The sequence below is a fragment of the Eumetopias jubatus genome, unplaced genomic scaffold, assembly GCF_037043125.1.
Source record: "Eumetopias jubatus isolate StellerSeaLion01/CBP00866 unplaced genomic scaffold, mEumJub1_p1.0 scaffold_5, whole genome shotgun sequence".
NCBI classification, from domain to species: domain Eukaryota; kingdom Metazoa; phylum Chordata; class Mammalia; order Carnivora; family Otariidae; genus Eumetopias; species Eumetopias jubatus.
The window spans coordinates 40,639,055-40,664,805 of record NW_028274811.1 but is presented as its reverse complement, the minus strand read 5'-3'; the positions used below and the strand labels follow the sequence as shown (position 1 = coordinate 40,664,805).

Below are 25,751 nucleotides of genomic sequence, written 5' to 3'. Positions count from 1 at the left end.
TCCGGATGCCGCCCCGCCGGCTTTTTAAACAGTACCCTGGGGAATGCAGTCTAGGAGCAGTGGGAGGAATGGGGGAAATGGAAGTTAAGGGTGAAAAATGATGGTGGGGGGGCGGGGTGAGACTCTAGAGGTTTGACGATTAGGCGTCAAGATCGGCTTAGACCTGAGGGGAAAACCAGAGCCGATTGAGGGGAGGCCAAACTCCAGGTAGGGGGAGGTCCTCCGGAGATGGAGTGGAAACTGGAGCGCACCGCCCGGAGGAGGGTCCGGACAGAAGAAGAGATGCTGTGGGTAAGTGATGTCGTTTTGTTTCCCACGGGTTTCTCGTCGAAGGCGCTATTTATAATACCTGTTTAGGACCAAGATGTAGCAGAACACTCTAAACCCTGATCCTGCATTTTGAGATGAGTAATTTAGTTGTATTCTGGAGGTATCTGCTTGCTAAAGAAAAAGAGTAAATGCAGTTGGACAAGCTGAGGACCTAGAAACATTCCATGTAACATGATTTTTAAAAATAGTTTTTCTCGGGGCGCCTGGGTGGCTCAGTCGTTAAGCGGTCATGATCCCAGGGTCTTGGGATCGAGCCTCATCGTGCTCGCTCCTCAGCGGGGAGTCTGCTTCTCCCTCTGCCCCTCCCCCGGCTTGTGTTCCCTCTCTTGATGTGTCTCTTTCTGTCAAATAAATAAATAAATAAAATCTTAAAAACATAAAAATAAAAATAGTTTTTCTCTCCATGTGTTTTTTATATTTTCGAAGGAGAATGTCATGCGGGTGCTCGCCAAAGACCTGAAGCAGAAGAGAAGTCCAGGTTCTCCCAGGGTGAGCGTCTGGTGCTTGCTTTAGTTCTCTTATTTCTGATCTTGAACAAAATGATTCTTCCTAAAGAAGGTATTTGTTGGAAGTATGGCCTGGTCTGAGGATATGAAAATTTAAAAAATCAATCTCTTAAGATATCACTAACTACAGAGTCTAACTATACACTCCCCTCACCCCCCATATCTGTAAGAAATTGAAGATCCCTGACAATGGTAATAATTTGTATATCACTGGTGCTTTCTAGTTTTTGCCTCAACAGAAGAGGATGAAGCATGGATGTGTCGGGTAGGCAGTGCATTGCTAGCTGGCTGTTACAATTTTATTTTAACAGTGGCTGGTTGCACTTGCCACTGTGGCATTTAAAAGCTCGCCCCACCCCCACCCCCCAAAGAAATGGAAATGGTGCCATCTTGTGGACAATCGGAGAAGTGGCATAATCGATGGTCTGTCTTTCCTGTTAGCAGTTTGAAATTGATCCAATGTAGTACTTTTTCTCGTTGAAAGTCTGAAGCCAAAGGCCAAAGCTTCTCTTGTAAGCAGTGTAAAAAGAAAACAAATCTAGATGGGTTTTTCTTCTTTTTCCCACATAAACAGCCCTCATATGCTTTAAATCTCTCATAATCACCGTTCACCTTGCCCTCTCTCCCGAAATTGTTCTTATTCCTTTAAACTTTACTCATGGATTCTATTTTCAAACCCATCAACATTTTTTCTTAATCTTCTTTAAATTTTTCAATATTTCAGTGGTGACAAAATAAACGCAGAATGCCCTTTCAGAATGCAATGACTAATGTTATTTATAGTGGGAGACAATGAATGACAATTTTAAGTCCTTAAGTTCCCTAAATACTTTAATATTGATTTTTCCCCTCCAAAATAGCAGCAGTTTTGTTTTTTGCCCAGCTTATGTATTGCCATGACTACTCCTAAATATTTTGCTACCTAATACAGACAGCTGGTTTTTTGATCAGTGAATAGAATTGGAAAAGCTACAGTTAAGTATAACTTTTGTTAATTCGCAGGTACTGTGATACCATATTTTGATATCCAAGCATTGACTTTAAAATAGCTAAGTGCAAGTATTCTGAAAGTTTTCCTTTTTAAGTTTTTGAGGAGATTTAAAAATTATGTTTTTATATTTTATGACAGTTTTGGAGGAACAAGGTTTGTTTAAAGTTTTCTTTTATGCGACTATTAAGATTACAGTTCTGCCACTGTTTCACATTGCAAATGCAGCTTTAGTGACGTCACGGATTATTACAAGCAGCAGTGACCTGAGTCAGGTAGGCAGTGTATTGTTAGCTGGCTGCTTTCGGTCAATCTGGCAGCCACAACTACCCTGCCACTTGCTTCTGGATAAATTCTTCTGGTTAACAAGCTGCACTAGTTACCTGTGTGTGATGGGTTGGCAGTGTATTGTTAGCTGGTTGAATATATGAATGGCATCAGCTAACATACCACTGCTATCTTATTGCATATACAATGGACATCAGCATATAATTAGTTCTGTAATTAGTGTGTGTGTGCGCATGCATGTGTTTATTTATTTATTTTTTTTTGCTATGAACCAGGCACTAGTTACCGTAATACTTGTAATTGCTATTCTGTTACTCAATAATAATACAATACACAGCTTTATAAATGGTGAAGAAACCAATACAATTAATTCTTAAAAAAATTCCCAGCTAATGTTTTTGGAGGCCTGGGTACACAGTATGAAAGTATTTGTGAAAGTATGTATTTATCTTTAATATAAAATTTAGGATACAATGACAATGTCAAATGGAAAGCTTAAAATGTTTCTCTAAGTTTTCAACTAAATCTTTAGTATTCTCTCTAGATAATCAGTTTCTTAATGTGACATTAGAGTAGGTCTCTATAACCATGTGTATGTACCAGCTGAAGGGAGAATTGAGGTAACTTTCAAGATGAGACAGTCAACTCGAACATTTTCACTTGCAATATCAAGAAAATTGGAAATTTTGGGGGTGGGGATGGGGTTGAATCGTTGGAGGATTTGCCTCAATTATTCACTTCATTTTCTGTGAAGTCACAGACTCATAATTAAAATATTTGGAGTAAAGCATGAGATTTAGCTTGTGAAGTGGGAAGAATTGACTGTATAATATGCTTTTAAATGTATTCTGATTTCTTTGGAGGCCCTTTTGGCCCATGCAACAGTGTCAGGTACGTGCTGGGTCCCAGACGTACAGTGACATACATGTCCTCATGTGGACATTTGCAGCAAGTTCATGGAACTGACTTTGGTGGTCTGGTCAATTAGTTATATTCTAAGGGAGATGTGAGAAATATATTACCATCTACTGTACTGAACTATAAATTATTGATATAACAATTTTTATTCCTACCTTATTTAAGTTTAAACATTTAAACCATGGGAGATAGATGCCTATAATTGGATTCTTTATGCATTTTGCTACTTTCATGTCTCATTCTCTTTTCACTGTTGCCCATTATCATTCTCTTTTCAGCATTTTTTTGTTTAAGGATCCCTTCCATGTAGATATTGTTTTCATCTTTTTTTCTTAAAAGGTTAAATTTCAATGTGTTATTTTTTATGGAAAGTCTCTGACCTGTTGATAAAAATAAAACCTATTAAATTTAGAAGGCTTGGCCTTTGTATTTTAATTTTTTTAAATTAAAGAACAAGACATAAATTGCCAACATTTATACTCAATAAACAATACATATTTAAGCTGTTCTTCCTTTCCATATTATTGAGATGATGAGAAAGGAGGGAAAGAATAGAATGCAATAAAGAGAAATTAAGAGCAGTGTTTCCATAGGAGTAGGAGAGAAAGAGAGAGATCCCACACTTGGGACTTCAAAGCTACTCTTCATTCATTCCCCCCAAGGAGTAGGAGAGAAAGAGAGAGATCCCACACTTGGGACTTCAAAGCTACTCTTCATTCATTCCCCCCAAGTGTTAACAGATCAGCAAGAGGAAGGAGGAGAAGAGTGGGGAACAGTGTGGTGTGTTAGTTTCTAGGTGTGACAGTTAAATTAGAACTTTATTATTCCATGGGAAAGATGAAATCCAGGTAAGGAATAAACATGGACAAAGTGTCCCCATATTGTTTACATGCAGACATACCATTTTTCTTTCAAAGAAACACCATGAATGAACATAGTATTTTATACAGGGATCACTAAAGACTTTTAAGCTTGTTAAGGTAATCTTCTGAAACAGTTAGTGTTTTGAAACACACACACACACACACACACACACACACACAAAATAAACACACAAAAAACAGTTTTTGTTTTTCTTCTGAGGCTTTGTCTACATTTCTTTTTTTTTTTACTCTAGTATTTTCCTACTTGAGGTTACCTATAGACAATCCAGTTAAGTCATTATATTTTACTGTGATTATATAGCATATTGTTAGCAGCTTTTCATATTTCAGTAACTGTACATCCACACATTTTCTTTCTTTTTTTTAAAAGATTTTATTTATTTATTTGAGAGAGAGAGAACACATGAGAGGGGGGAGGGTCAGAGGGAGAAGCAGACTCCCCGCTCAGCAGGGAGCCCGATGTGGGACTCGATCCCGGGACTCCAGGATCATGACCTGAGCCGAAGGCAGTTGCTTAACCAACTGAGCCACCCAGGCGCCCACATCCACACATTTTCATATAACCTACCTAAACAGTATATTTATAATAAAAATAAATAATATATAGTAAGTTTTCACTCTAGATTTTTCTCTTTGGAGATCCTTATGGTAACCTAATCAAGTCTGATTTTTAAGAATTTTGGTGTCCCGGAGCCCACTTATAGTGGTTTGTGAGAACTGATTGTTAAATTTTCCGAAATTTGGCATGCCAGTTATTAAACCATTGGTAGATGGAAGTTGGCCATGTGGGAGCATTTATACCATGGAAATTGGCAAGTGCTGCAAATTGGGACCCCTCCTCCAGAGAGGTGATGGTTATTTATCAGCCACCTCTGGGTGTATGCCATATATACCATAATTACTAGGAATCATATACATATTATGGATACACTATAATTATCAAGCATTTTCAAAAATGAAGTCTGACTCTCAGGGTATATCTCAGGCAAATTCATATTTATTCCATTCTCCAACACTATGGCTATATGTGCCATGAGATGAAGATTAGGGGTTAGAATGAAGGACTCCTTCCCACCTTCCAGATAAACCAAACTTCAAGCCAATGAATTACCACAATGAAGTGCATTTGATTTTGTCCTTTCATCATAAGGGCAACTGAATACCCTTCGATGTGATACCAGCTATTTTCTGTCATACTCCTCAGTTGACACAGCAGTCTATGTCTCAGGCTTTTGGATGCCAAGACAGGGAAGATATGTTCAATTCAAGAAAGCTACAATTTTTTCCTCTGTATGAGCATACCTGATGGAATTCACATAAGACATTGGGAGTTACGGGTAGCAGGACACCAGCAAATGGCTCCACACCCTCTTTTAGCACAGAGAGCCTAATTGTTACAGAATCTTGGACACCTACTTGGCACACTTTCAAATCCCCAGCTGCCTTCCCTGCATACCCAAAGGCCAAGGGGAGAGAATCAAGCACTGACTATAGTAGAGACTGTAGGTTGAATAAAGCGATCAGGATTAGAGATCTATAACTGAAAACCCACTTTATATGGCTTTGGAGGACTAGTGACTTTGGGCAGGAGGGACATCTCAACTGCATTCACCAGGACAGTGCTGGTCGGTCCCCAGTGTAGCTCCATCACCAACTATCTGACAGTGGGGAGTCTGCATAGCCTGTGTAGGGCTGGCGTATACACTTCTGCTCATACCCCTAATGTGAGCACATAAAACACCGTAGCAGTCCTGTGGTACTTGTCCTAAGTGGGAGTATATGGCAAGAGTGCTCTGGGAACAACACTTGGAGAATTTGCCCTGAACAAAATTTTGCTTAGAGGCTCAGAATTCACACTGCTTCTGTGCTCTTGGGGCAAAATTGCAAAGGAGAGATAGGCTTGTTCGGGGGCTTTTATTAAAAAACAATTCACATTGGTACTGATTCCGTTCCTGATCACTGAAGACAACTTGCTAAGCATGGTCATTGACTCATAGAGCTGGAAGGGGCTCTTTGGTCAGTCCGACCTCAATTTATGGGTGAGCAAATCTAAAAGTAGTCAAGTGACTTGCCCAAAGTCATACGGATGGTAAGGGGTAAAAACAGGTTTGCTGACACACTAACCTGCCATTCTTGAAGCTATCCTTGTAAATCTTCTTGACCTCTAATAGAAACTGTACCCCCGACTGTGGGTAGTTGGACACATACTTTGAAACAGAAGGTGTTTGGGGAAATATTTCTGGTTTGTCCAAGAACTTTAAACACTTAACACAGAACTATATATGAGGTGGTATTACTGATATCACCATATAAAACCATCCTCACTTGCATTAATCAGGTCAGAATTTGGGAGCCAACACACGGCTTTTGAGATTGGGTCTTCCTTCTTAGCCAAATTTTACAGGATTGCCTTTTCCCTTTTTTTTCTTTTGCCCTCGTCTTCCTCTTGACTTCATGAAATGAATATATATTTCATGGGGCAATAATTAGCCTTCACCAACTTGGCAGGTTGCGTTGTTAGCCAATAATTACAAGACTGACAAAACATAAAGGTTATGACTTCGGGAGAAAAAGCATGTTGTGACTCTATCGAAGGGTTCAGTGACTGTTGATGTTTAAGGCTGGTGTGACTGCAAACCGCCCCCGTTTACATTCAAACCTTTGATGAGTCAGAGTTGATTCTTACTATTTCAGCTATCAGAATGATGTGGCATGGCATTCTTTCCAAATGGCTGGTCTAGTCTGACTATATGAGCAACCAAAATTAATATATCAAGACTTGAGCTAAATCACCAAACACTCCCTTTTCCTTACACTTAGGATTTTCATTCAGAAATAAAGACTGTATTTCAACTACTAATATTCTATTTATAAAATTTGAGTTGCTTCTGGAAAATAATAGAGAAATACTGAAAGTGATGAAGGCTTTTTCAAATGTTAGGATAGTGTCATTTATCAGTGACTATTTGGGCAGATATAATAAAACATACTATGAACCTGTACTTAAAAAAAAACAAAACCAAAGAAAACTAAAGAAACAAAATCCTGTACATGAAACAGAAGTATATAGGGATTTGAATCTCTCTATTTCACATTTTTCAGTGTTTATTTTGTATTTTATTACACAAAAATAGCCATTTACAGTTAGTTACTCCCGAAATTTCAGTCACATACAGTGTCTTGAAAAAACAATGGTCTAGTGTGTTGGCATTTCCATCAAGTACAATCCTGGAAAATGTCAAGGTGAACAACAGGATATTGAAGCACATTGGTGACTCTGTATTCTGAATTACTTAGTGTGGTCAGATGAAATATTTAATATATTGTATTTTGATTCTTTAGCTACTCTTTATTTTTGCTTTAGGTAACATCTCTGACCTGGGGACATTCATTACCACTCACTGGCAAAGTAGCCTAAAAACAAAACACCCCATCATTCAGGGCCACATTTAGTTGTCAGAGTCTTTAAGATGAGACTCCCCCCCCCCCGACTCCACCAGACATGTCTATATTCCGACTACTGCATCTGAATGACTCACTGCCATGTTCACAGGTCCTCTTTCTTTCTTATGATCATTTGTCTAATCAGAGCTGCTATCTCAGGCCTGATGACTTCAATGGGTTCCTCTGGCCTCCAGGACTTCACAACTTGGCCCTCAGGGTTGACCAGATACTTCCAGAAATTCCACCTTGGTTCCTTCTTTGAAGAATCTAAAATACCAGAATATATTTTTTATGAGCGTAATTTTATTCTTTTGCTAAGATAGTCATTTCTATTAGTATCTGTGTAAGTGACTACTTTAGAATCAAGTTCTAGGAATGTCAAAAACAAAACAAAGAGCAAACACCCAAACAAAGCAAAACTCAAGCTTTGAGTAACCATATTTCTGTATATTTGGTGACTTCACTGATGATTCTACTGATCAGGAATCACGAAACAAAGGGTTTATTTTGGATCTTTGATCTAAACAACAAAAAATTTACCTTCTCACTCAAAACTTTGTTTCCTAACATTTTTAAAGATAAAATGATGTTCTAATGGTCCTTGGTAATGGCATGTATGGAATTCTTTTCATATTAAATGTTATCTATGGTTTTAATATCATTACATGTTATGTAGACAAAAATGGAAAGGAATTCTTTATCATATTTTTAAGGGTTTATTTAATTCCAGTTAACATATAATGTTAAATCATATTACTTTGAGAAATTATGCTGTCCTTTTGATACATCTTAATTTATGTAAGAAATGTAGATTTTTTTCCACTTACACTATCCAGAATTGATGTGCATTATTGACTAACATGAGAAAAAATATAAATAACTTGTCTACTATGTACCTAGTAATCTGTGCTCATTGCTCTAAATGGATCCTTTCATTTAATCTTTACAGCAACCCTCTGAGGTGGGTATTATTATTAACCCCATTTTGCAGATGAGAAAAATGGAGTCCTAGACTCAAGGTCTCATGGCTAGTGAGCGGTAGGTAGAACCAGGACTGATACACAGACCTTCCTACTCCTATGGAAAAGCAAACAGATTTTAGGAGGATGATGACAAATTCGTTTTTGTATAGGCGGGGATTCAGGTGTATGTGGGACATCTAGTCAGAGGAGGCTGCTGAATATATGGCTTTGGAGCTTAGGAGAGAGAGAACTCACTCAAGGAAAGGGGATAGAATAAGAAGAGCACCAGTGGATTGTGGCAGGATCCTGAGGATCAGCGAGGTAAGGGTTGATGGAAAGGAGAAACCTGAAAAGAAGAAAGAGGGGGGCCAGAGTTGCAGTGTCACTGGTGCCTGTGAGGTTCAGGAGATCCTGGCAAGAAGCCAGACGCAGTGATCTAAGAAGGGAACTGAGACAGGGAAACAGAGATAACAAGTGTTAACTATTCTTTCAGAAATAGTGATTAAGTAGGTAGAAGGAACACACTGCCTAGAGTTTTAAGGCGTGCAATACTTTGCTTTGTGCTGAGAAAAAGAGCCAACGAGAGAGTATAGGTTAAAAATAAGAAATAAAAAGTAGCCTGATTACTTAAATGTGTTTTACTTTGTGCACCATGCCAAGCAGTTAAATTTATTTCATTATTAGAGAAAAATTTCTGATTAGAGCAAACATCAGTGACTCAGTGTGAGCATCTTATTACTACATTAAAGCCATCTTAAAATCATTTTGAAAAGTTGCCCCCCATTTTTAAAAGATTTTATTTATTTGACAGAGAGAGACAGTGAGAGAGGGAACACAAACAGGGGGAGTGGGAGAGGGAGAAGCGGGCTCCCCGCGGAGCAGGGAGCTCAATGCGGGGCTCGATCCCAGGACCCAGGGATCATGACCTGAGCTGAAGGCAGACGCTTAACGACTGAGCCACCCGGGCACCCCGGAAAATTGCCTTTTTCTATAGTGGAAAACATGTCTCTAATATGTGTCAGGGCAGAGCTCCCTCTGGCTGATCTAACATCTTGGTGTGAATTAGGAAAAGACACCCTTCCACGTGGCTACAGCCCCCTCAGCACATGCCTTGCTATGGCTGAGCTTCAGTCCCCACGGGCCCCTATGTCCAGATGCCCTGTTTAGTGACACCTGCACACACGTGCAGAGTGGTCCTGTTTGTGACCACGTGATCCGTTACTGTCCATTTTGGCTAGTTTTAAAAGATGTAATTTTCATTTGGCTACGATCTCAGAGTCTTTTTTTTTTTTTTTTTAAGATTTCATTCATTTATTTTGACAGAGAGATATAGTGAGAGAGGGAACACAAGCAGGGGGAGTGGGAGAGGGAGAAGCAGGCTTCCCGCCGAGCAGGGAGCCCGACGTGGGGCTGGATCCCAGGACCCTGGGACCCTGACCTGAGCCAAAGGCAGACGCCTAACGACTGAGCCACCCAGGCGCCCTGATCTCAGAGTCTTTGTCTCTGGAGCTTCACCTAACTTCAGTGCAACCTTAAATCACTGTGCCTTTTTTTGATTACATGGGGTAGGTGGAGTTTCAGGAGCTTTTTTTAGTGATAAAGGGGAAGAACTTAGGAGCTATGATGCCCACATATTTGGCTGCTAGAATTGAAAACGATTACAAGGAGATGTGCTCTGCCTTTTCTTTCCTTAGTGTATCCTGGGAATAGAAGGAATGAAGACATCACTCTGGTTGCTATGCAGGGTATTAAGCATTATATTAATTTTCCCTAGAAACTAAATATAATGTTTTTAAAAGATTCTGATTTCACACTTAAATTTTATAGAGCATCATTAGCCGACTTACTGGACTGGAAACTTGATTGTCTGACTGAGGGCCATAGTTTTATCAAAACTAAAATTGCCTGTGAAAATAGGACTGAGGATATCATCTGCATAAGTCAAATGAGAGGACATTAGCCGAATATCTTTTAGAACAGTGTTTGGCACAGTGTAAGCAGTGTATAAATACTTCACTTTTACTATTAATACACTTAATCCTCCAAACACTCTTAAGAAGTAGGTACTATTGATAGTCTTGTTTCACAAATGAGGAAGAAGGCACAGAGGAGTTAAGTCACGTACCTGAAGCCACACAGCAAAAGCAACAGAGCAGGGATTTGAAGCCAGAGACTGGAGCTAAAACCTATGCCCTTAGTCACTATATCTCACTACATTTATGCTAACCAACCCCGGAAAATATTTTTTTTTTAAAGATTTTATTTATTTGACAGAGAGACACACACAGAGAGAGATTGAGCACAAGTAGGCAGAGCAGCAGGCAGAGGGAAAGGGAAAAGGCTCTCGCTGAGCAGGGAGCCTGATGCAGGGGCTCGATCCCAGGACCCTGGGATCATGACCTGAGCCGAAGGCCGCCGCTTAACCGACTGAGCCACCCAGGCGTCCCCCTCCCCGCCTCCACCGGAAAATCTTTAAACAGATTTCTGTAGCTAGCCTAATTTTAGAAATAGCCTAATATCACCCTCCTCCAAAAAAAAATCCTTATATTCTATTTTGAATTTTAGCAAAAGCCTGGTAAACCAGGATATTATTCATCCTTGAAGATAATATCTCAGACAAGTAAGGCAACATAAAATTAACCACAAAGATATGTCTAATTAATAATGCCTAGCAATATTCATGAGACATGGATAGCTTTAGTAATGGAGAGGGACATTTCCCCAAGAGCTATTTTGTGAGGCTATTTTGTGAAGATAGCCATGACCACACTTCAAGTAAATTCTTCAGGAAAATGATCACAAGGAATAAAATACATTGGAATAGACTCATTTTGCCATTCAAGAAGTTAAAACATTGATTTCAGGGAAGCATAACTTCTAGAAAATTACAAAAGATGAGATTCTGGCTCTTTGATAGTTTTATCAAGCTTTCCCACTAAGACATTTCAAATGAAATAGAAGACTATGGTCCTGGTCTCTTTGTTTTAAACATGAAAAGCAATTAAAAACATTAAGTTGGCGAGGCAAGGTAGATATTTACCAACAAGAAATCTAAATGCAGGGTCTGCTTCAGATCCTAGAATCTTAATCTTGTGGAAGATGGGGAATGTCACTCCGTAGTTATTTCTTGCAAAAGATACTACTTCCTTGCTTGGGCGGGGCTCCGATTCTCCGAACTGATTGCATGGAAAGGCCAAGACGCTGAAGTGAAATGGTCCAAACTCTTTGTGCAGTTCCTGCAGTGCTAAGTAATTTCTGTCTGTGAGTTGGCAGTCACTAGCCACGTTTACAACTAGTGCAACCTCCCGGAAAAAGAAAAAAAAATCCAACCGGAAAGTGAAGCAAAGAAAAGATTAAAAAAGAACTCTGCAAGTAGTTAAAATCCTAAACCATTTTGAAGCAGATAGTTATTTCATATTTTTAGACCTACCCAATTTTACTGAAAATCGTAACCTGGACGCATAAATTAAGACTCTGAAAGATCACCACCATTTAAAAAAAGCATCAGATACAACAGTTTGTTTTTAAATAAAAGATAACAACATCGATAAGTGCTTTTTAATGTTGCTAGATTATGGAATTAGTATTTCTTAATGTCTCCATATTCCCATTACTAACTAAGAATTTCCTAAACAACTTAAAGTGTTAATTCAGCACGCCTCTGAAGACAGGAGAGTCAGAGTTTATCAATTAGAAGTAGATACACTATGAGAACTCTGATGGCTAGAGTGATACACTAATAACATTACTTTGAAGATTAAATTATAATTTATGACCCTTTAACAATGAAAAATTGATTCCATTAAACAGAGAACATGAACAGACCATGGAGGGGGAAAAAAAAACAGAAGATGCAACTTACTTTGCCTTTAAACTTTTCCAGAGAAACTGTTCTTCCTTTTGCATCTTTCACTTCAAATGTATAGAAGCTGTTGATTTTAGGTTTTAGGAATTTTAGTTGTAGAAGAAATAGCATTACTGTGCATAGAACCATAGACAGTAAAACTGCAAATACCTTTGCTTTCGACCCTGAACATCTTAAAGGGTACGCTGTAAGAGGCTCCATTTTGGATGATTCTAGAGGGAAGTCTCAGCAGGCTGGAATTTGAGGAGGAGCTGAAACTTGACACCGGCTCAGTTTAACGGAAAACCAAGAAGGACAGACTAGCTTCTTTCCCTGCTAAGGAATAGAAAGACCTTTCTCAGATGGGAAAGGAGTGAAACTCCTGGATAAAATAAAGAGTGCTAAAGAATTGCAATGTATTTATGATGCCCATTGCAATCTTTGCTAGAAAAAACAGGACTTTTTTGATAGTTCTTTAACATTCTCCTGACAAAATATTTCACCAGAAGATGGTGCCCTTGTAGGGCGCAAGCTGTGGATTGAGCCCTCCCAGTAACTGGTTAAATGTAGGGGAGTGGGTAAACACCACTGAGAAATAGTTCAGAAGGGTAGATTAAATGTGGTCTATTAATATGGTGTATATAGCTTGAAGGAATTGAATATTATACGTACACATTAAACTTGCTACATCAGTTCTAGGAATTTACAGTGGAAAGGGCAGAGAAATATGTGAAGGGGCTGCTTGCTCTGACTTCATCTAATTAAGGCAGTGCCAGGTGAATATAGCAAAAATAAACAGATCAAACACAATGAAGGCTTAAAAAAAACCCTCCTATATCGTAAAGCAAACTATAGTCTGGTGTTTTTCAAATTTTTGATCATGACCCCCAGTAAGAAATGCACTTTACTATTTAACTCAGTACGCAGACATACATAACTGAGAAGTTTCATTAAACAACACTTCCCCTTTGAATGTTGATATGCCTATGGTAGTTTTAAAACAGCCTGGTTCCGACCCATGACAATGATTTAATGGGTTGCAACCTGTAGACAGAAAAAATACTGAACTCTATAATAAATCAGGAATTTAACAATTAAATCAGACAATTCTACCAAGAAAGCAAAAACAAACAAGGAAATCCCCCAAACCCACCTCTCCTTGGGTGCATCATCTAGTTGCTTCTCCTTCTTCTTTTTTTTGTCTTTGTTTTTTCCGTGGCTGTTGCCTCTTATAGGAGGCCTAACTTCACTTTTGAAAATTTCAGGGGTACGAATGGATGGGAAATTGAGGGCTGCAGTCCTTGGATCACCTTAGCCTTTTCCCTAAGTCACACAGCAAGTTTCACATGAAGGTGCTTCGTTCTATTTGGCCTGAATTTTGGAGTCATGGTGTGATTACAGAAAATGCTAGGAAAAAGTGCACGGAAGGATCTGAAAAACTGTGGGTGTGCCCTTTCCCTGCAGGATTAGATCTTTGGCACTTTAGAGGATGTGCTCAGGAAGCTACAGCTCCACTTCTGGGCCCTGCATCTGTGGTGTGTGCTCTTGGGGGTAGATGAGCTGAACCCACAGCTTAGCCATGTACGACCTGTCAGAGACTGATAAACCATGTCGTTCCCACTCTCTCAGAGCCTGGTAAGAATGGATACAATAGAAAAGTCTCTTCCTGTACACATAATTTCTGGTAAAGAACAAAAATGTACACAAAACCTGTTGTATCACCTCTTAACTATGATAGTATTACTTGGGTTCTCTCTGGCTGAATTACTAAAAAAGTCAAACTTTATATGACACCTGGACTTAAATTCTCTGACCTTGCTGCTCCAAGTGCTTGGGCTCAAAGTGCCCAGTCTTGTCATAGCGAGCAATACAAAGTAAATGTTTCTTTGTTTCATACATTGGCTTCCTTTAAATATTTGAATACAGTTCCTTATGGGTCTTCTTTCCTCTAGATTAAATACCCTCGGTGCCCTCACTCCATTCATGTCTTGCTCCATTGCTGTGTTCCCTGACCTCAAATCACTGCAGTCCCTTTCCTCTAAATGAACTCAGGTTTAGAATCCTGGCTGGCTCATCTTACAGGACAGGTCCAACCCTGGACACAGTTCTCCAGTTGGGTTCTGACCAGCACAGAGACAACTGGGTTTCCCTCGCTCTTGTTTTGGACACTGTTTTTCCCGTAATGAGACCTAAAATTGTAATGCTTAAAACAAAGTCATCTCATTATGCTATTGATTCATATTCTGGTGGTGAGTATCTAATACTGCCAGTCCTTTTCACTGCATATCAGCTCTCTCTCACGTGCAATGAAAAATAATCATTATTGCATTAGGATTCTCTAGAGGGAAAAAACCAATAGAATATAAGTAAATATATATACATGAGGCTCATGAGGTTATGGAGGCTGAAAAGTCCCATAGTCTGCAACCTATAAGCTGGAGAACAGGAAAGTCGGTGGTTTAATTCAATCTAAGTCCAAAGTCCTGAGACCTGGGGAGCAGCTCGTATAAATCAAGGAGTACGAAGGTCTGACAAACCAGGAGTTCCGATGTATGAGGGCAGGAGAAAATGGACGTCCTAGTTCAGGAAGAGAGAAAATTTGCCCTTCCTTTGCCTTTTTGTGCCATTTGGGCCCCCAGTGGATTGGATGATGCCCACCCACAGTGGTGAGGGTGGATCTCTTTACTCAGTCTACTGAATCAAATGTTCATCTCCACTAGAAACACCTTCCCAGCCACACCCAGAAAAAATGTTTTACCAGCTCTCTGGGCAGCCCTTAGTCCAGTCAAGTTGATGCATGGAATTAACCGTCGCAATTATTCAGCTATCACGGACTGCCTAACCCAGTTTGGAATGGGGAGGAAGGGAAGGTCAGAGACACCTTCCTGACGTGATGGCTGATCCCAGCTGTGAAGGTGGGCTAGAAGTTACCCTGGCAAAGAATTGGGGAACAGCACCCAGGTGAGGAGACAGTATGGAGGATGTGACAGGAGATAAGCCAGAGAAACACACACCTGCTAAGACCGTGTAAGACTGTTGGTGTGAAATTTCTTGATCATTTTTCTTAGCTGAGATGTCATTTATGAATAAATAAATATATTATGTATAATATCTGTATATGTACATACATAAACATATATCCTCTACAATTGGCTTGTTCATTTCTTTGCTGATGGTCATTTGTGTTATCACTACCTTCTGGCTATTGGGAATACTACTACCATGAACATGCATGTACCTGCGTTTGTTTGAGTTTGGGTACCTGTTTTCATTTCCCCTGGGTCTATACCTAGCAGTGACATTGTTCAATCATGCAGTAATTCTAGGCTTAATTTTCTGAGGAATTGCCTACTGTTTTCCACAGTAGTACCACTTTACATCCCCATAAGCAATGTACAAAGTTTCAAAGTATGTACAAATGTACAGAGTATTGCCTTTTAAGGATGTCACATAGTCTATCTACTCAATTCTCCATTGGTAAATATTGAGTCCTTCCCATCTTTTTCCCCTATAAACATATATACTGCAGTAACACCCCCGTGTTCTCTGCTGAGAGTGTGGACTGTGGAGTCAGACAGATGAGATTAGGGTATAGCATCTCCAAACGGACTCACTGTGTGGTCTTAAGCAATTCACTTAACCTCTAAACCTCAGTTTCTTTATTGGTAAAGTGGGAATAAATAACAGACCTGCTTCACAGGTGTTTCTGAAGATTAAATATGAATGTATGTAAACATTTAGCATATGGGTTCATATTGTGGTAAGCACTCAAAAATATTTTGGTTTTGTTCATCTTTGCTCATATTTTTTAATTTCTTCCTTAAATTCTTAGATGTGACGTTTCTGGGTCAGTAGAGGCTATACACACATTTGAAGGCTTTTGACACATGTTGCCAAATTGTCTTTTCCAAATAGTAATTTATGCTCCACCAGCAATGTATGTCAGTGTTTGTTTCTAGAACCTTCAACCCTGGGGCTTGTCATTTAAAAAAAATCATTGCTAGCATCTTGTTACTGTTTTAAATTAGCATTTCTTTGATTATTAGTGAGGTTGAATATTTTGGGGATATTTATATATCTCTTTTGTGAATTGTCTTTTTGGGTCCTATGCCCTATTTTTTTCTATTTGGTTTGAAAATTTGTCTAAATTTTTCTAAGAGTCCTTTACACAAAGATATTAATCTAACATGCCTGGCATCTTATTAAAAATATATTTCCAATTTGTCATTTGCATTTTAATTTCATGTAGATACATGACCTTGTTCACCATTATAGGATCTGTAAGTACCAAACTCCTGGGGTTTCTCAGAGGGAATGAGATGAATGTTGAGCAACTTAGGCCTCAGTTATCTCATCTGTGAAATGAAAAGGTTGGACTAGAAAATTGCTGTTTATTTCCAGATTTGCAATTTTGTGATTTTGTATAAACATTTTGTCTGTTCAATATATAGGGTTATTTCAACTTCATATTTTATATTGATATGTAATTGTAATAACTGTAAACATAATTACTCTCCAAGCTGCCTTTATACATCTTGAGACCCTTGAACAGAGGCTCTAAGTACACACACACACACACACACACATTTATATATATAAAATAACATTCTCTCAGGTCACAAAAACTAAAAATCTGATTTATAATTTGTTTTGTACTAGTTGAGTTGTTTATAGTTCTCCTTTAAGGAATACCTACTTTTGCATCATTGAGGCCACTATAAATTACAGCTTTTTTTCTTGTTAAATAGATATTTGATGAAGTTAAGACTACATATTCTAGCTTCAAGAGCAACTTTGTGAAGAGGCTGTCTGCTGAGGTTCCCATTGCCAGTAGCCCAGTTACCACCAGATGGCGGCAAAGCCAAACCAGGGATCTGGCAGCCTGCTCCTTTGGGGAAGAGCTTTCAACCACTTACCTCCCAGAAGCTTCTGGATCCATGCTGAAGATAACTCCTGAGAAAGAGACTCTGATTCTAGGTGAGGTAATAGAAATTCCACAGGCTGTTTAAAAAAATTGTTAATGAAAGAGATATTTCCGAGAGAATCTTTGTCTCGCAGACTATCTAGTATCACATTCATCAAGTGCTTTCCTTTTCTTCTTCCTTTGAATAAGAAATTCCCAAGGTGGTGATGTGGGGGTCGGGGGTGGGGTGGGGTGGGAAATGAAACAAAAACAAAAGACAGTATGTTGTATTTTAGATGCATTTCTGTGATTTACGGTGGTATGTGATTCCTTTTGTAAAGATTATAATTATATAAGATTTTTCTTTTTTTTATTTTTTATTGTTATGTTAATCACCATATATTACATCATTAGTTTTTGATGTAGTGTTCCATGATTCATTGTTTGTTCATAACACCCAGTGCTCCATGCAGAATGTGCCCTCTTTAATACCCATCACCAGGCTAACCCATCCCCCTACCCTCCTCCCCTCTAGAACCCTCAGTGTGCTTTTCAGAGTCCATCATCTCTCATGGTTCGTCTCCCCCTCTGACTTACTCCCCTTCATTCTTCCTCTCCTGCTATCTTCTTCTTTTTCTTTTTTCTTAACATATGTTGCGTTATTTGTTTCAGAAGTACAGATCTGTGATTCAACAGTCTTGCACAATTCACAGTGCTCACCATAGCACATACCCTCCCCAATGTCTATCACCCAGCCACCCCATCCCTCCCACCCCCAACCACTCCAGCAACACTCTGTTTCCTGAGATTAAGAATTCCTCATATCAGTGAGGTCATATGATACATGTCTTTCTCTGATTGACTTATTTCACTAAGCATAACATGCTCCAGTTCCATCCACGTCGTCACAAATGGCAAGATCTCATTCCTTTTGATGGCTGCATAATATTCCATTGTGTATATATACCACCTCTTCTTTATCCATTCATCTGTCGATGGACATCTTGGCTCTTTCCACAGTTTGGCTCTTGTGGACACTGCTGCTATAAACATTGGGGTGCATGTACCCCTTCGGGTCCCTACATTTGTATCTTTGTGGTAAATACCCAGTAGTGCAATTGCTGGATCGAATGGTAGCTCTAACTTCAGCTGTTTGAGGAACCTCCATACTGTTTTCCAGAGTGGTTGCACCAGCTTGCATTCCCACCAACAGTGTAGGAGGGTTCCCCTTTCTCCACATCCCCGCCAACATCCGTCGTTTCCTGACTTGTTAATTTTAGCCATTCTGACTGGTGTGAGGTGGTATCTCATTGAGGTTTTGATTTGGATTTCCCTGATGCCGAGCGATGTTGAGCACTTTTTCATGTGCCTGTTGGCCATTTGGATGTCTTCTTTGGAAAAATGTCTGTTCATGTCTTCTGCCCACTTCTTGATTGGATTATTTGTTCTTTGGGTGTTGAGTTTGATAAGTTCTTTATAGATTTTGGATACTAGCCCTTTATCTGATATGTCATTTGCAAATATTTTCTCCCATTCTGTCGGTTGTCTTTTGGTTTTGTGGACTGTTTCTTTTGCTGTGCAAAAGCTTTTTATCTTGTTGAAATCCCAATAGTTCATTTTTGCCCTGGCTTCCCTTGCCTTTGGCGATGTTTCTAGGAAGAAGTTGCTGCGGCTGAGGTCGAAGAGGTTACTACCTGTGTTCTCCTTTAGGATTTTGATGGACTCCTGTCTCACGTTTAGGTCTTTCAGCCATTTGGAGTCTATTTTTGTATGTGGTGTAAGGAAATGGTCCAGTTTCATTCTTCTGCATGTGGCTGCTCAATTTTCCCAACACCATTTGTTGAAGAGACTGTCTTTTTTCCATTGGACATTCTTTCCTGCTTTGTCAAAGATAAGTTGACCATAGGGTTGAGGGTCCATTTCTGGGCTCTCGAATCTGTTCCATTGATCTTTGTGTCTGTTTTTGTGCCAGTACCATACTGTCTTGATGATGACAGCTTTATAATAGAGCTGGAAGTCCGGAATTGTGATGCCGCCAGCTTTGCTTTTCTTTTTCAATATTCCTCTGGCTATTCGGGGTCTCTTCTGGTTCCATACAAATTTTAGGATTATTTGTTCCATTTCTTTGAAAAAAGTGGATGATATTTTGATGGGGATTGCATTGAATGTGTAGATTCCTCTAGGTAGCATTGACATCTTCACAATGTTGGTTCTCCCAATCCATGAGCATGGAACGTTTTTCCATTTCTTTGTGTCTTCCTCAATTTCTTTCATGAGGATTTTATAGTTTTCTGAGTACAGATCCTTTGCCTCTTTGGTTAAATTTATTCCTAGGTATCTTATGGTTTTGGGTGCAATTGTAAATGGGATCAACTCCTTGATTTGTCTCTCTTCTGTCTTGTTGTTGGTGTATAGGAATGCCACTGATTTCTGTGCATTGATTTTATAGCCTGCTACTTGACTGAATTCCTGTATGAGTTCTAGCAGTTTTGGGGTGGAGTCTTTTGGGTTTTCCACATACAGTATCATATCATCTGCAAAGAGTGAGAGTTTGACTTCCTCTCTGCCGATTTGGATGCCTTTGATTTCTTTTTGTTGTCTGATTGCTCTGGCTAGGACTTCTAATACTATGTTGAATAGCAGTGGTGAGAGTGGACATCCCTGCCGCGTTCCTGACCTTAGGGGAAAAGCTCTCAGCTTTTCCCCATTGAGAATGATATTCGCTGTAGGTTTTTCGTAGATGGCTTTATGATATTGAGGTATGTACCCTCTATCCCTATACTCTGAAGAGTTTTGATCAAGAAAGGATGCTGTACTTTGTCAAATGCTTTCTCTGCATCTATTGAGAGGATCATATGATTCTTGTTCTTTCTTTTCTTAATGTATTGTATCACGTTGATTGATTTGTGGATGTTGAACCAGCCTTGCAGCCCAGGGATAAATCCCACTTGGTCGTGGTGAATAATCCTTTTAATGTACTGTTGGATCCTATTGGCTAGTATTTTGGTGAGAATTTTTGCATCCTTGTTCATCAAGGATATTGGTCTGTAATTCTCCTTTTGGATGGGGTCTTTGTCTGGTTTTGGGATCAAGGTAATGCTGGCCTCATAAAATGAGTTCAGAAGTTTTCCTTCCATTTCTATTTTTTGGAACAGTTTCAGGAGAATAGGTATTAATTCTTCTTTAAATGTCTGATAGAATTCCCCTGGGAAGCCATCTGGCCCTAGGCTTTTGTTTCTTGGGAGATTTTTGATGACTGCTTCAATTTCCTTAGTGGTTATAGGTCTGTTCAGGTTTTCTATTTCTTTCTGGTTCAATTTTGGTAGTTGATACATCTCTAGGAATGCACCTATTTCTTCCAGGTTATCTAATTTGCTGGCATAGAGTTGCTCATAATCTGTTCTTGTAATTGTTTGTATTTTTTTGGTGTTGGTTGTGATCTCTCCTCTTTCATTCATGATTTTGTTGATTTGGGTCATTTCTCTTTTCTTCTTGATCAGTCTGGCCAGGGGTTTATCAATCTTGTTAATTCTTTCAAAGAACCAGCTCCTAGTTTCGTTGATCTGTTCTACTGTTCTTTTGGTTTCTAGTTCATTGATTTCTGCTCTGATCTTTATTATTTCTCTTCTCCTGCTGGGTTTAGGCTTTACTTGCTGTTCTTTCTCCAGCTCCTTTCAGTGTAGGGTTAGGTTGTGTATTTGAGACATTTCTTGTTTCTTGAGAAAGGCTTGTATTGCTATATACTTTCCTCTCAGGACTGCCTTTGCTGTATTCCAAAGATTTTGAACAGTTGTGTTTTCATTTTCATTGGTTTCCATGAACTTTTTTGATTCTTCTTTAATTTCCTGGTTGACCCATTCATTCTTTAGTAGGATGCTCTTTAGCCTCCATGTATTTGAGTTCTTTCCGACTTTCCTCTTGTGATTGAGTTCTAGTTTCAAAGCATTGTGGTCTGAAAATATGCAGGGAACAATCCCAATCTTTTGGTGCCAGTTGAGACCTGATTTGTGACCTAGGATGTGATCAATTCTGGAGAATGTTCCATGGGCACTAGAGAAGAATGTGTGTTCTGTTGCTTTGGGATGGAATGTTCCTAATATGTCTGTGAAGTCCATTTGGTCCAGTGTGTCATTTAAAGTCTTTATTTCCTTGTTGATCTTTTGCTTAGATGATCTGTCCATTTCAGTGAGGGGGGTGTTAAAGTCCCCCACTATTATTGCATTGTTGTCAATGTGTTTCTTTGCTTTTGTTATTAATTGCCTTATATAATTGGCTGCTCCCATGTTCAGGGCATAGATATTTACAATTGTTAGATCTTCTTGTTGGATAGACCCTTTAAGTAGGATATAGTGTCCTTCCTCATCTCTTATTACAGTCTTTGTTTTAAAATCTAGGATGTCTGATATGAGGATTGCCACCCCAGCTTTCTTTTGGTGTCCATTAGCATGGTAAATGGTTTTCCACCCCTCACTTTCAATCTGGGGGTGTCTTTGGGTCTAAAATGAGTCTCTTGCAGACAGCATATGGATGGGTCTTGTTTTTCAATCCAATCTGATAGCCTGTGTCTTTTGATTGGGGCATTTAGCCCATTTACATTCAGGGTAACTATTGAAAGGTATGAATTTAGTGCCATTGTATTGCCTGTAAGGTGACTGTTACTATATGTTGTCTGTGTTCCTTTCTGATCTATGCTGCTTTTAGGCTCTCTCTTTGCTTAGAGGACCCCTTTCAATATTTCTTGGAGGGCTGGTTTCGTGTTTGCAAATTCCTTTAGTTTTTGTTTTTCCTGGAAGCTTTTGATCTCTCCTTCTATTTTCAATGACAGCCTAGCTGGATATAGTATTCTTGGCTGCATATTTTTCTCGGTTAGTGCTCTGAAGATATCTTGCCAGTCCTTTCTGGCCTGCCAGGTCTCTGTGGATAGGTCTGTTGCCAATCTAATATTTTTACCATTGTAGATTACATATCTCTTCTCCCGAGCTGCTTTCAGGATTTTCTCTTTGTCTCTGAGACTCGTAAGTCTTACTATTAGATGTCGGGGTGTTGACCTATTATTATTGATTTTGAGAGGGGTTCTCTGTGCCTCCTGGATTTTGATGCCTGTTTCCTTCCTCACATTAGGGAAGTTCTCTGCTATTATTTGCTCCAATATACCTTCTGCCCCCCTCTCTCTTTCTTCTTCTTCTGGGATCCCAATTATTCTAATGTTGTTTCGTCTTATCATATCGCTTATCTCTCGAATTCTGCCCTCGTGATCCTGTAGTTGTTTCTCTCTCTTTTTCTCAGCCTCTTTATTTTGCATCATTTGGTCTTCTAGATCGCTGATTCTCTCTTCTGCCTCATTTATCCTAGCAGTTAGTGCCCCCATTTTTGATTGCACCTCATTAATAGCCTTTTTGATTTCGACTTGGTTAGATTTTAGTTCTTTTATTTCTCCAGAAAGGGTTTCTCTAATATCTTCCACGCTTTTTTCAAGCCCAGCTAGTATCTTTAAAGTCATGATTCTGAACTCTAGGTCTGACATCGTACTAATGTCCGTGTTGAGTAGGTCCCTGGCTGGCCGTCCTACCTCTTGTTGTTTTTGCTGAGGTGATTTTTTTCGTCTTGTCATTTTGTCCAGAGGAGAATAGATGAATGAGAGATCAAAATGCTAACAGGTTTACAACATCCCCAGCAAATATACTGTATACAAATCAGAAAAGACCTGAAACCAGAGGAAAAGAAAGGGAAAGAAAGAAAAAAGAAAGAAAAAAAAAAAGAAAAAAAGATAAAAACAAAAACAGAACAATACAAAAAAAGCAGAATATGATCAAATATGATCAGGCTAGTGCATAGATCAGTGCCACACACTAGATTTTGGGTGTATTTTGGTCTGTTAGAAAAAAGTGCCTCCTAAAATTTTAAAGGAAGAAAGACTTATATATGTACAAAATAAGGGTTGATACAATGAAGGGATGGAAGATGACTGTAAAGATGAAAATTATAAAAGATTTTATAAAAGGAATTGATACAATAAGAAGTTGTTTGAAAAAAGAAAGAAGAAGATTTAAGAAAAAAAAAAGAAAAAAGGGAGAGAATGTGATCAGGCAGGAGACTAGAACAAAGCCATACACTAGTGATTTAGGGTATATTTTGATCTGTTAGAAGAAACTGTATCTCAAAATTTTAAAGAGAGAACAACTTATATATATATGCCAAAAATAAGGGTAACTACTCTGAAGGGATAAAATATGACTCTAAAAATGAAAAATAAAAAATGTTTTTTTTTTTAAAAAGGGATTGATAAGATGTTGGTTGAAAAAGGGAAAAAGAAAAATAAAAAAACAGTTAACAAAAATTAATTTTGATGAACTAATGAATCATGTTAAAAAAAAGCCATGAATTCTATGTGCAGTATTTCCCTAGTGCAGGAGTTCTCCCGTTGTCCTTGCTCGGTAAACTTGGTCTTGGCTTGCTGGCTGTTCGTGCTGATCTTCTGGGGGAGCGGCCTGTTGCTGTGGTTCCCAAATATCTTTGCCGGAGGCTGAATTGCCCCGCCCTTGTCAGTCTGGGCCAAGCAAGCTGCTGGGGTTTGCTCTCAGGAGCTTTTGTTCCCTGCAAGCTCTCGGTACAGCTTTGGAGGACCAGGGCAAAAATGGTGGCCTCCCAATCTCCACCCGGAGGAGCTGAGAACTCGGGGTCCCGCTCCTCAGTGCGCCCCCCGAGAAAAGCAGTCACTCCCGTCTCCCTGGTCTCCGGCTGCACTCCGTGCTCACCCGGCCTGTGACTGAGAGTTTCTATCTCTGGCACACAACCCCGTGTGGAGTCTCCAAACCCAGCAGATCCCTGTGGTGCGCTCCTGTGCCGCTCCTCCCTGGGGAGAAAGGGGAGTCTCCCCAGCTCTGCCGCTTGTTGGGTCCCTGCTGGAGGAGCAGTGGCCCGACTGTCACCGATCACAGTTTATGGCAACCCCGAGCTGAGAGCCCGTGCCTGGCCTCCGTCTCTGCAGCCAGCTTCCCTGCTCCGATCCCTGGGAGCTCTGGCACACTCAGGCACCCCCGGTCTTTCTGTGACCCCGAGGGTCCTGAGACCACACTGTCCCAGGAGGGTTCCACCCCCCGCTTAGCCATGGAGCAAGCGATGTCCCTCAGCGGAGCCGACTTCTAAAAGTTCCGATTTTGTGCTCCGTGGCTCTATCACTTGCCAGAAGCGGCCTACGGAGGCTCCTCCCCCGCCATCTATCCTCCCGAATATCGCCTGGGATTCACTTCTCCGCACGTCCTACCTTCCAGTAAGTGGTTGCTTCTCTGTTCAGAGAGTTGTTGCTACTCTCCTCTTCGATCTCCTGTTGAGTTCGTAGGTGTTGAGAATGGTTTGATCCCTATTCAGCTGAATTCCTGAGACCAGACGAAACCTAGGTCTCCTACTCCTCCGCCATCTTGCTCTGCCCCCCCATATAAGATTTTTCAATGGTCCCTTGGCCCCTCTGATGAAGAAGTGATATGAACATATAAGATACTTAGTTTTAGAGGATGACGTGACAGGGTTTTCTGTGCAGTTAAAAGTTTGGTAAAGGGCTTTCTCAATCTTGAGAAGAGAACAGATATGAATAACAGTAATGCGAATAACATTGACTCTATTATTACTTTAACTTAGAAAGTATTTCACTGATGCCATCTCAAACAACCTTTACAGCATCTTTCTATAAAAGCAAGAGGGAGAGGCAAAATGATTAGGAAAGCAACCATCCCACAGTGATTTCCTGGCAGGATGATCATAGCCTGGGCAAACCAGACACCTTTGCTCCATCATCTTAAAACTCTGGAACTGTTTGTATCTATTCTTCAAATGTGCAAATATGTTCTTTCTATGCAGAGATAAAGCATTTCTGCTGCTGTTGCAGTGGGAGTCAGGTCTTTTATTTTGGCATTTCCTACAGAGGCCACTGAGGCAGTGCTCACTTATGACCCTGGTGTTTTGGAGAAGGCCCTGTGCTGACCCTCCCTCTTTTATCCACCTCTGCCAGGATTTTGGAGAGATGAGGGTCTGTGTCTTCACATTCTAATGTGAAAGACACAATGGTCAACCACCAACCAAAGTGATTATCTTATTTTGAAAAACAAAAGCTAAATGTTTTTCTTGCAGGGTCCTACCAAGAACCACTGAAGACACCCATCAAAGGGAGTTTTGAAACAAATAACTCTGCTCTCCATTTTTGCAAGGCAGCTCATGCACTGGATAGAGGCTGGAATGAAAACGTTGCCTCAAAAGGCCAGGTGGGTAAAAAGAGAAAACTGACGATCTCATGTCCTGAGAAGCTCAGACAAATGAGTCCCAAATGTGGGGAAGGAACTGGCTTAGCCACTCTTACAAGTCAGTAAGAAAATGATGGGTTCCTGACAGAAAAAATGAGTGAGTGAAGGACATGAATAGGGGCACTTTGTAAAAGAAATATAATACCCAACAAATATACAAGTTCAGTTAGTATCAATCAAAAAAGTGAAAATGAAACAGAAAAAAGGTAAAGATCCAGATGACATGATACTATAGAGAAAACCCTAAAGACTCCATCAAAAGACTACCAGAACTGATAATAAATGAATTAGGTAAAGTGGCAGGGTACAAAATAAGTATACAGAAATCTGTTGCATTTCTATATACTAATAATGAAGCATCAGAAAGAGAAATTAAACAATCCCATTTAC

At 39.7% G+C, this 25,751-nt stretch overlaps 2 protein-coding genes across 5 annotated transcripts in view; one reads left to right on the top strand and one right to left on the bottom strand.

Moving 5' to 3' along the window:
• Positions 1-228: 228 nt before the first annotated feature.
• Positions 229-25,751, top strand: part of CDC20B (cell division cycle 20B) — a 49,041-nt gene continuing 23,518 nt past the window's right edge. The window contains exons 1-4 of the mRNA XM_028119081.2: positions 229-291; positions 757-819; positions 16,913-17,141; positions 25,192-25,322. Coding sequence (XP_027974882.2) covers positions 229-291; positions 757-819; positions 16,913-17,141; positions 25,192-25,322 — 486 coding nt within the window. The remainder of the gene's footprint in view (positions 292-756; positions 820-16,912; positions 17,142-25,191; positions 25,323-25,751) is intronic.
• On the bottom strand, positions 7,462-12,386 carry GPX8 (glutathione peroxidase 8 (putative)). Of its 4 annotated transcripts, none has more exons than XM_028119092.2 (3): positions 12,183-12,386; positions 11,361-11,622; positions 7,462-7,625 (listed from the first exon to the last, which is right to left on the bottom strand). In XM_028119092.2, exons 1-3 carry the CDS (start codon positions 12,384-12,386, stop codon positions 7,462-7,464), a joined length of 630 nt encoding a protein of 209 aa, XP_027974893.1. The 4 variants fall into 4 exon arrangements, with proteins under 4 accessions (XP_027974893.1, XP_027974894.1, XP_027974895.1 ...); XM_028119093.1 differs by having other exon boundaries at positions 12,336-12,386; XM_028119094.1 differs by having other exon boundaries at positions 11,361-11,496; positions 12,336-12,386.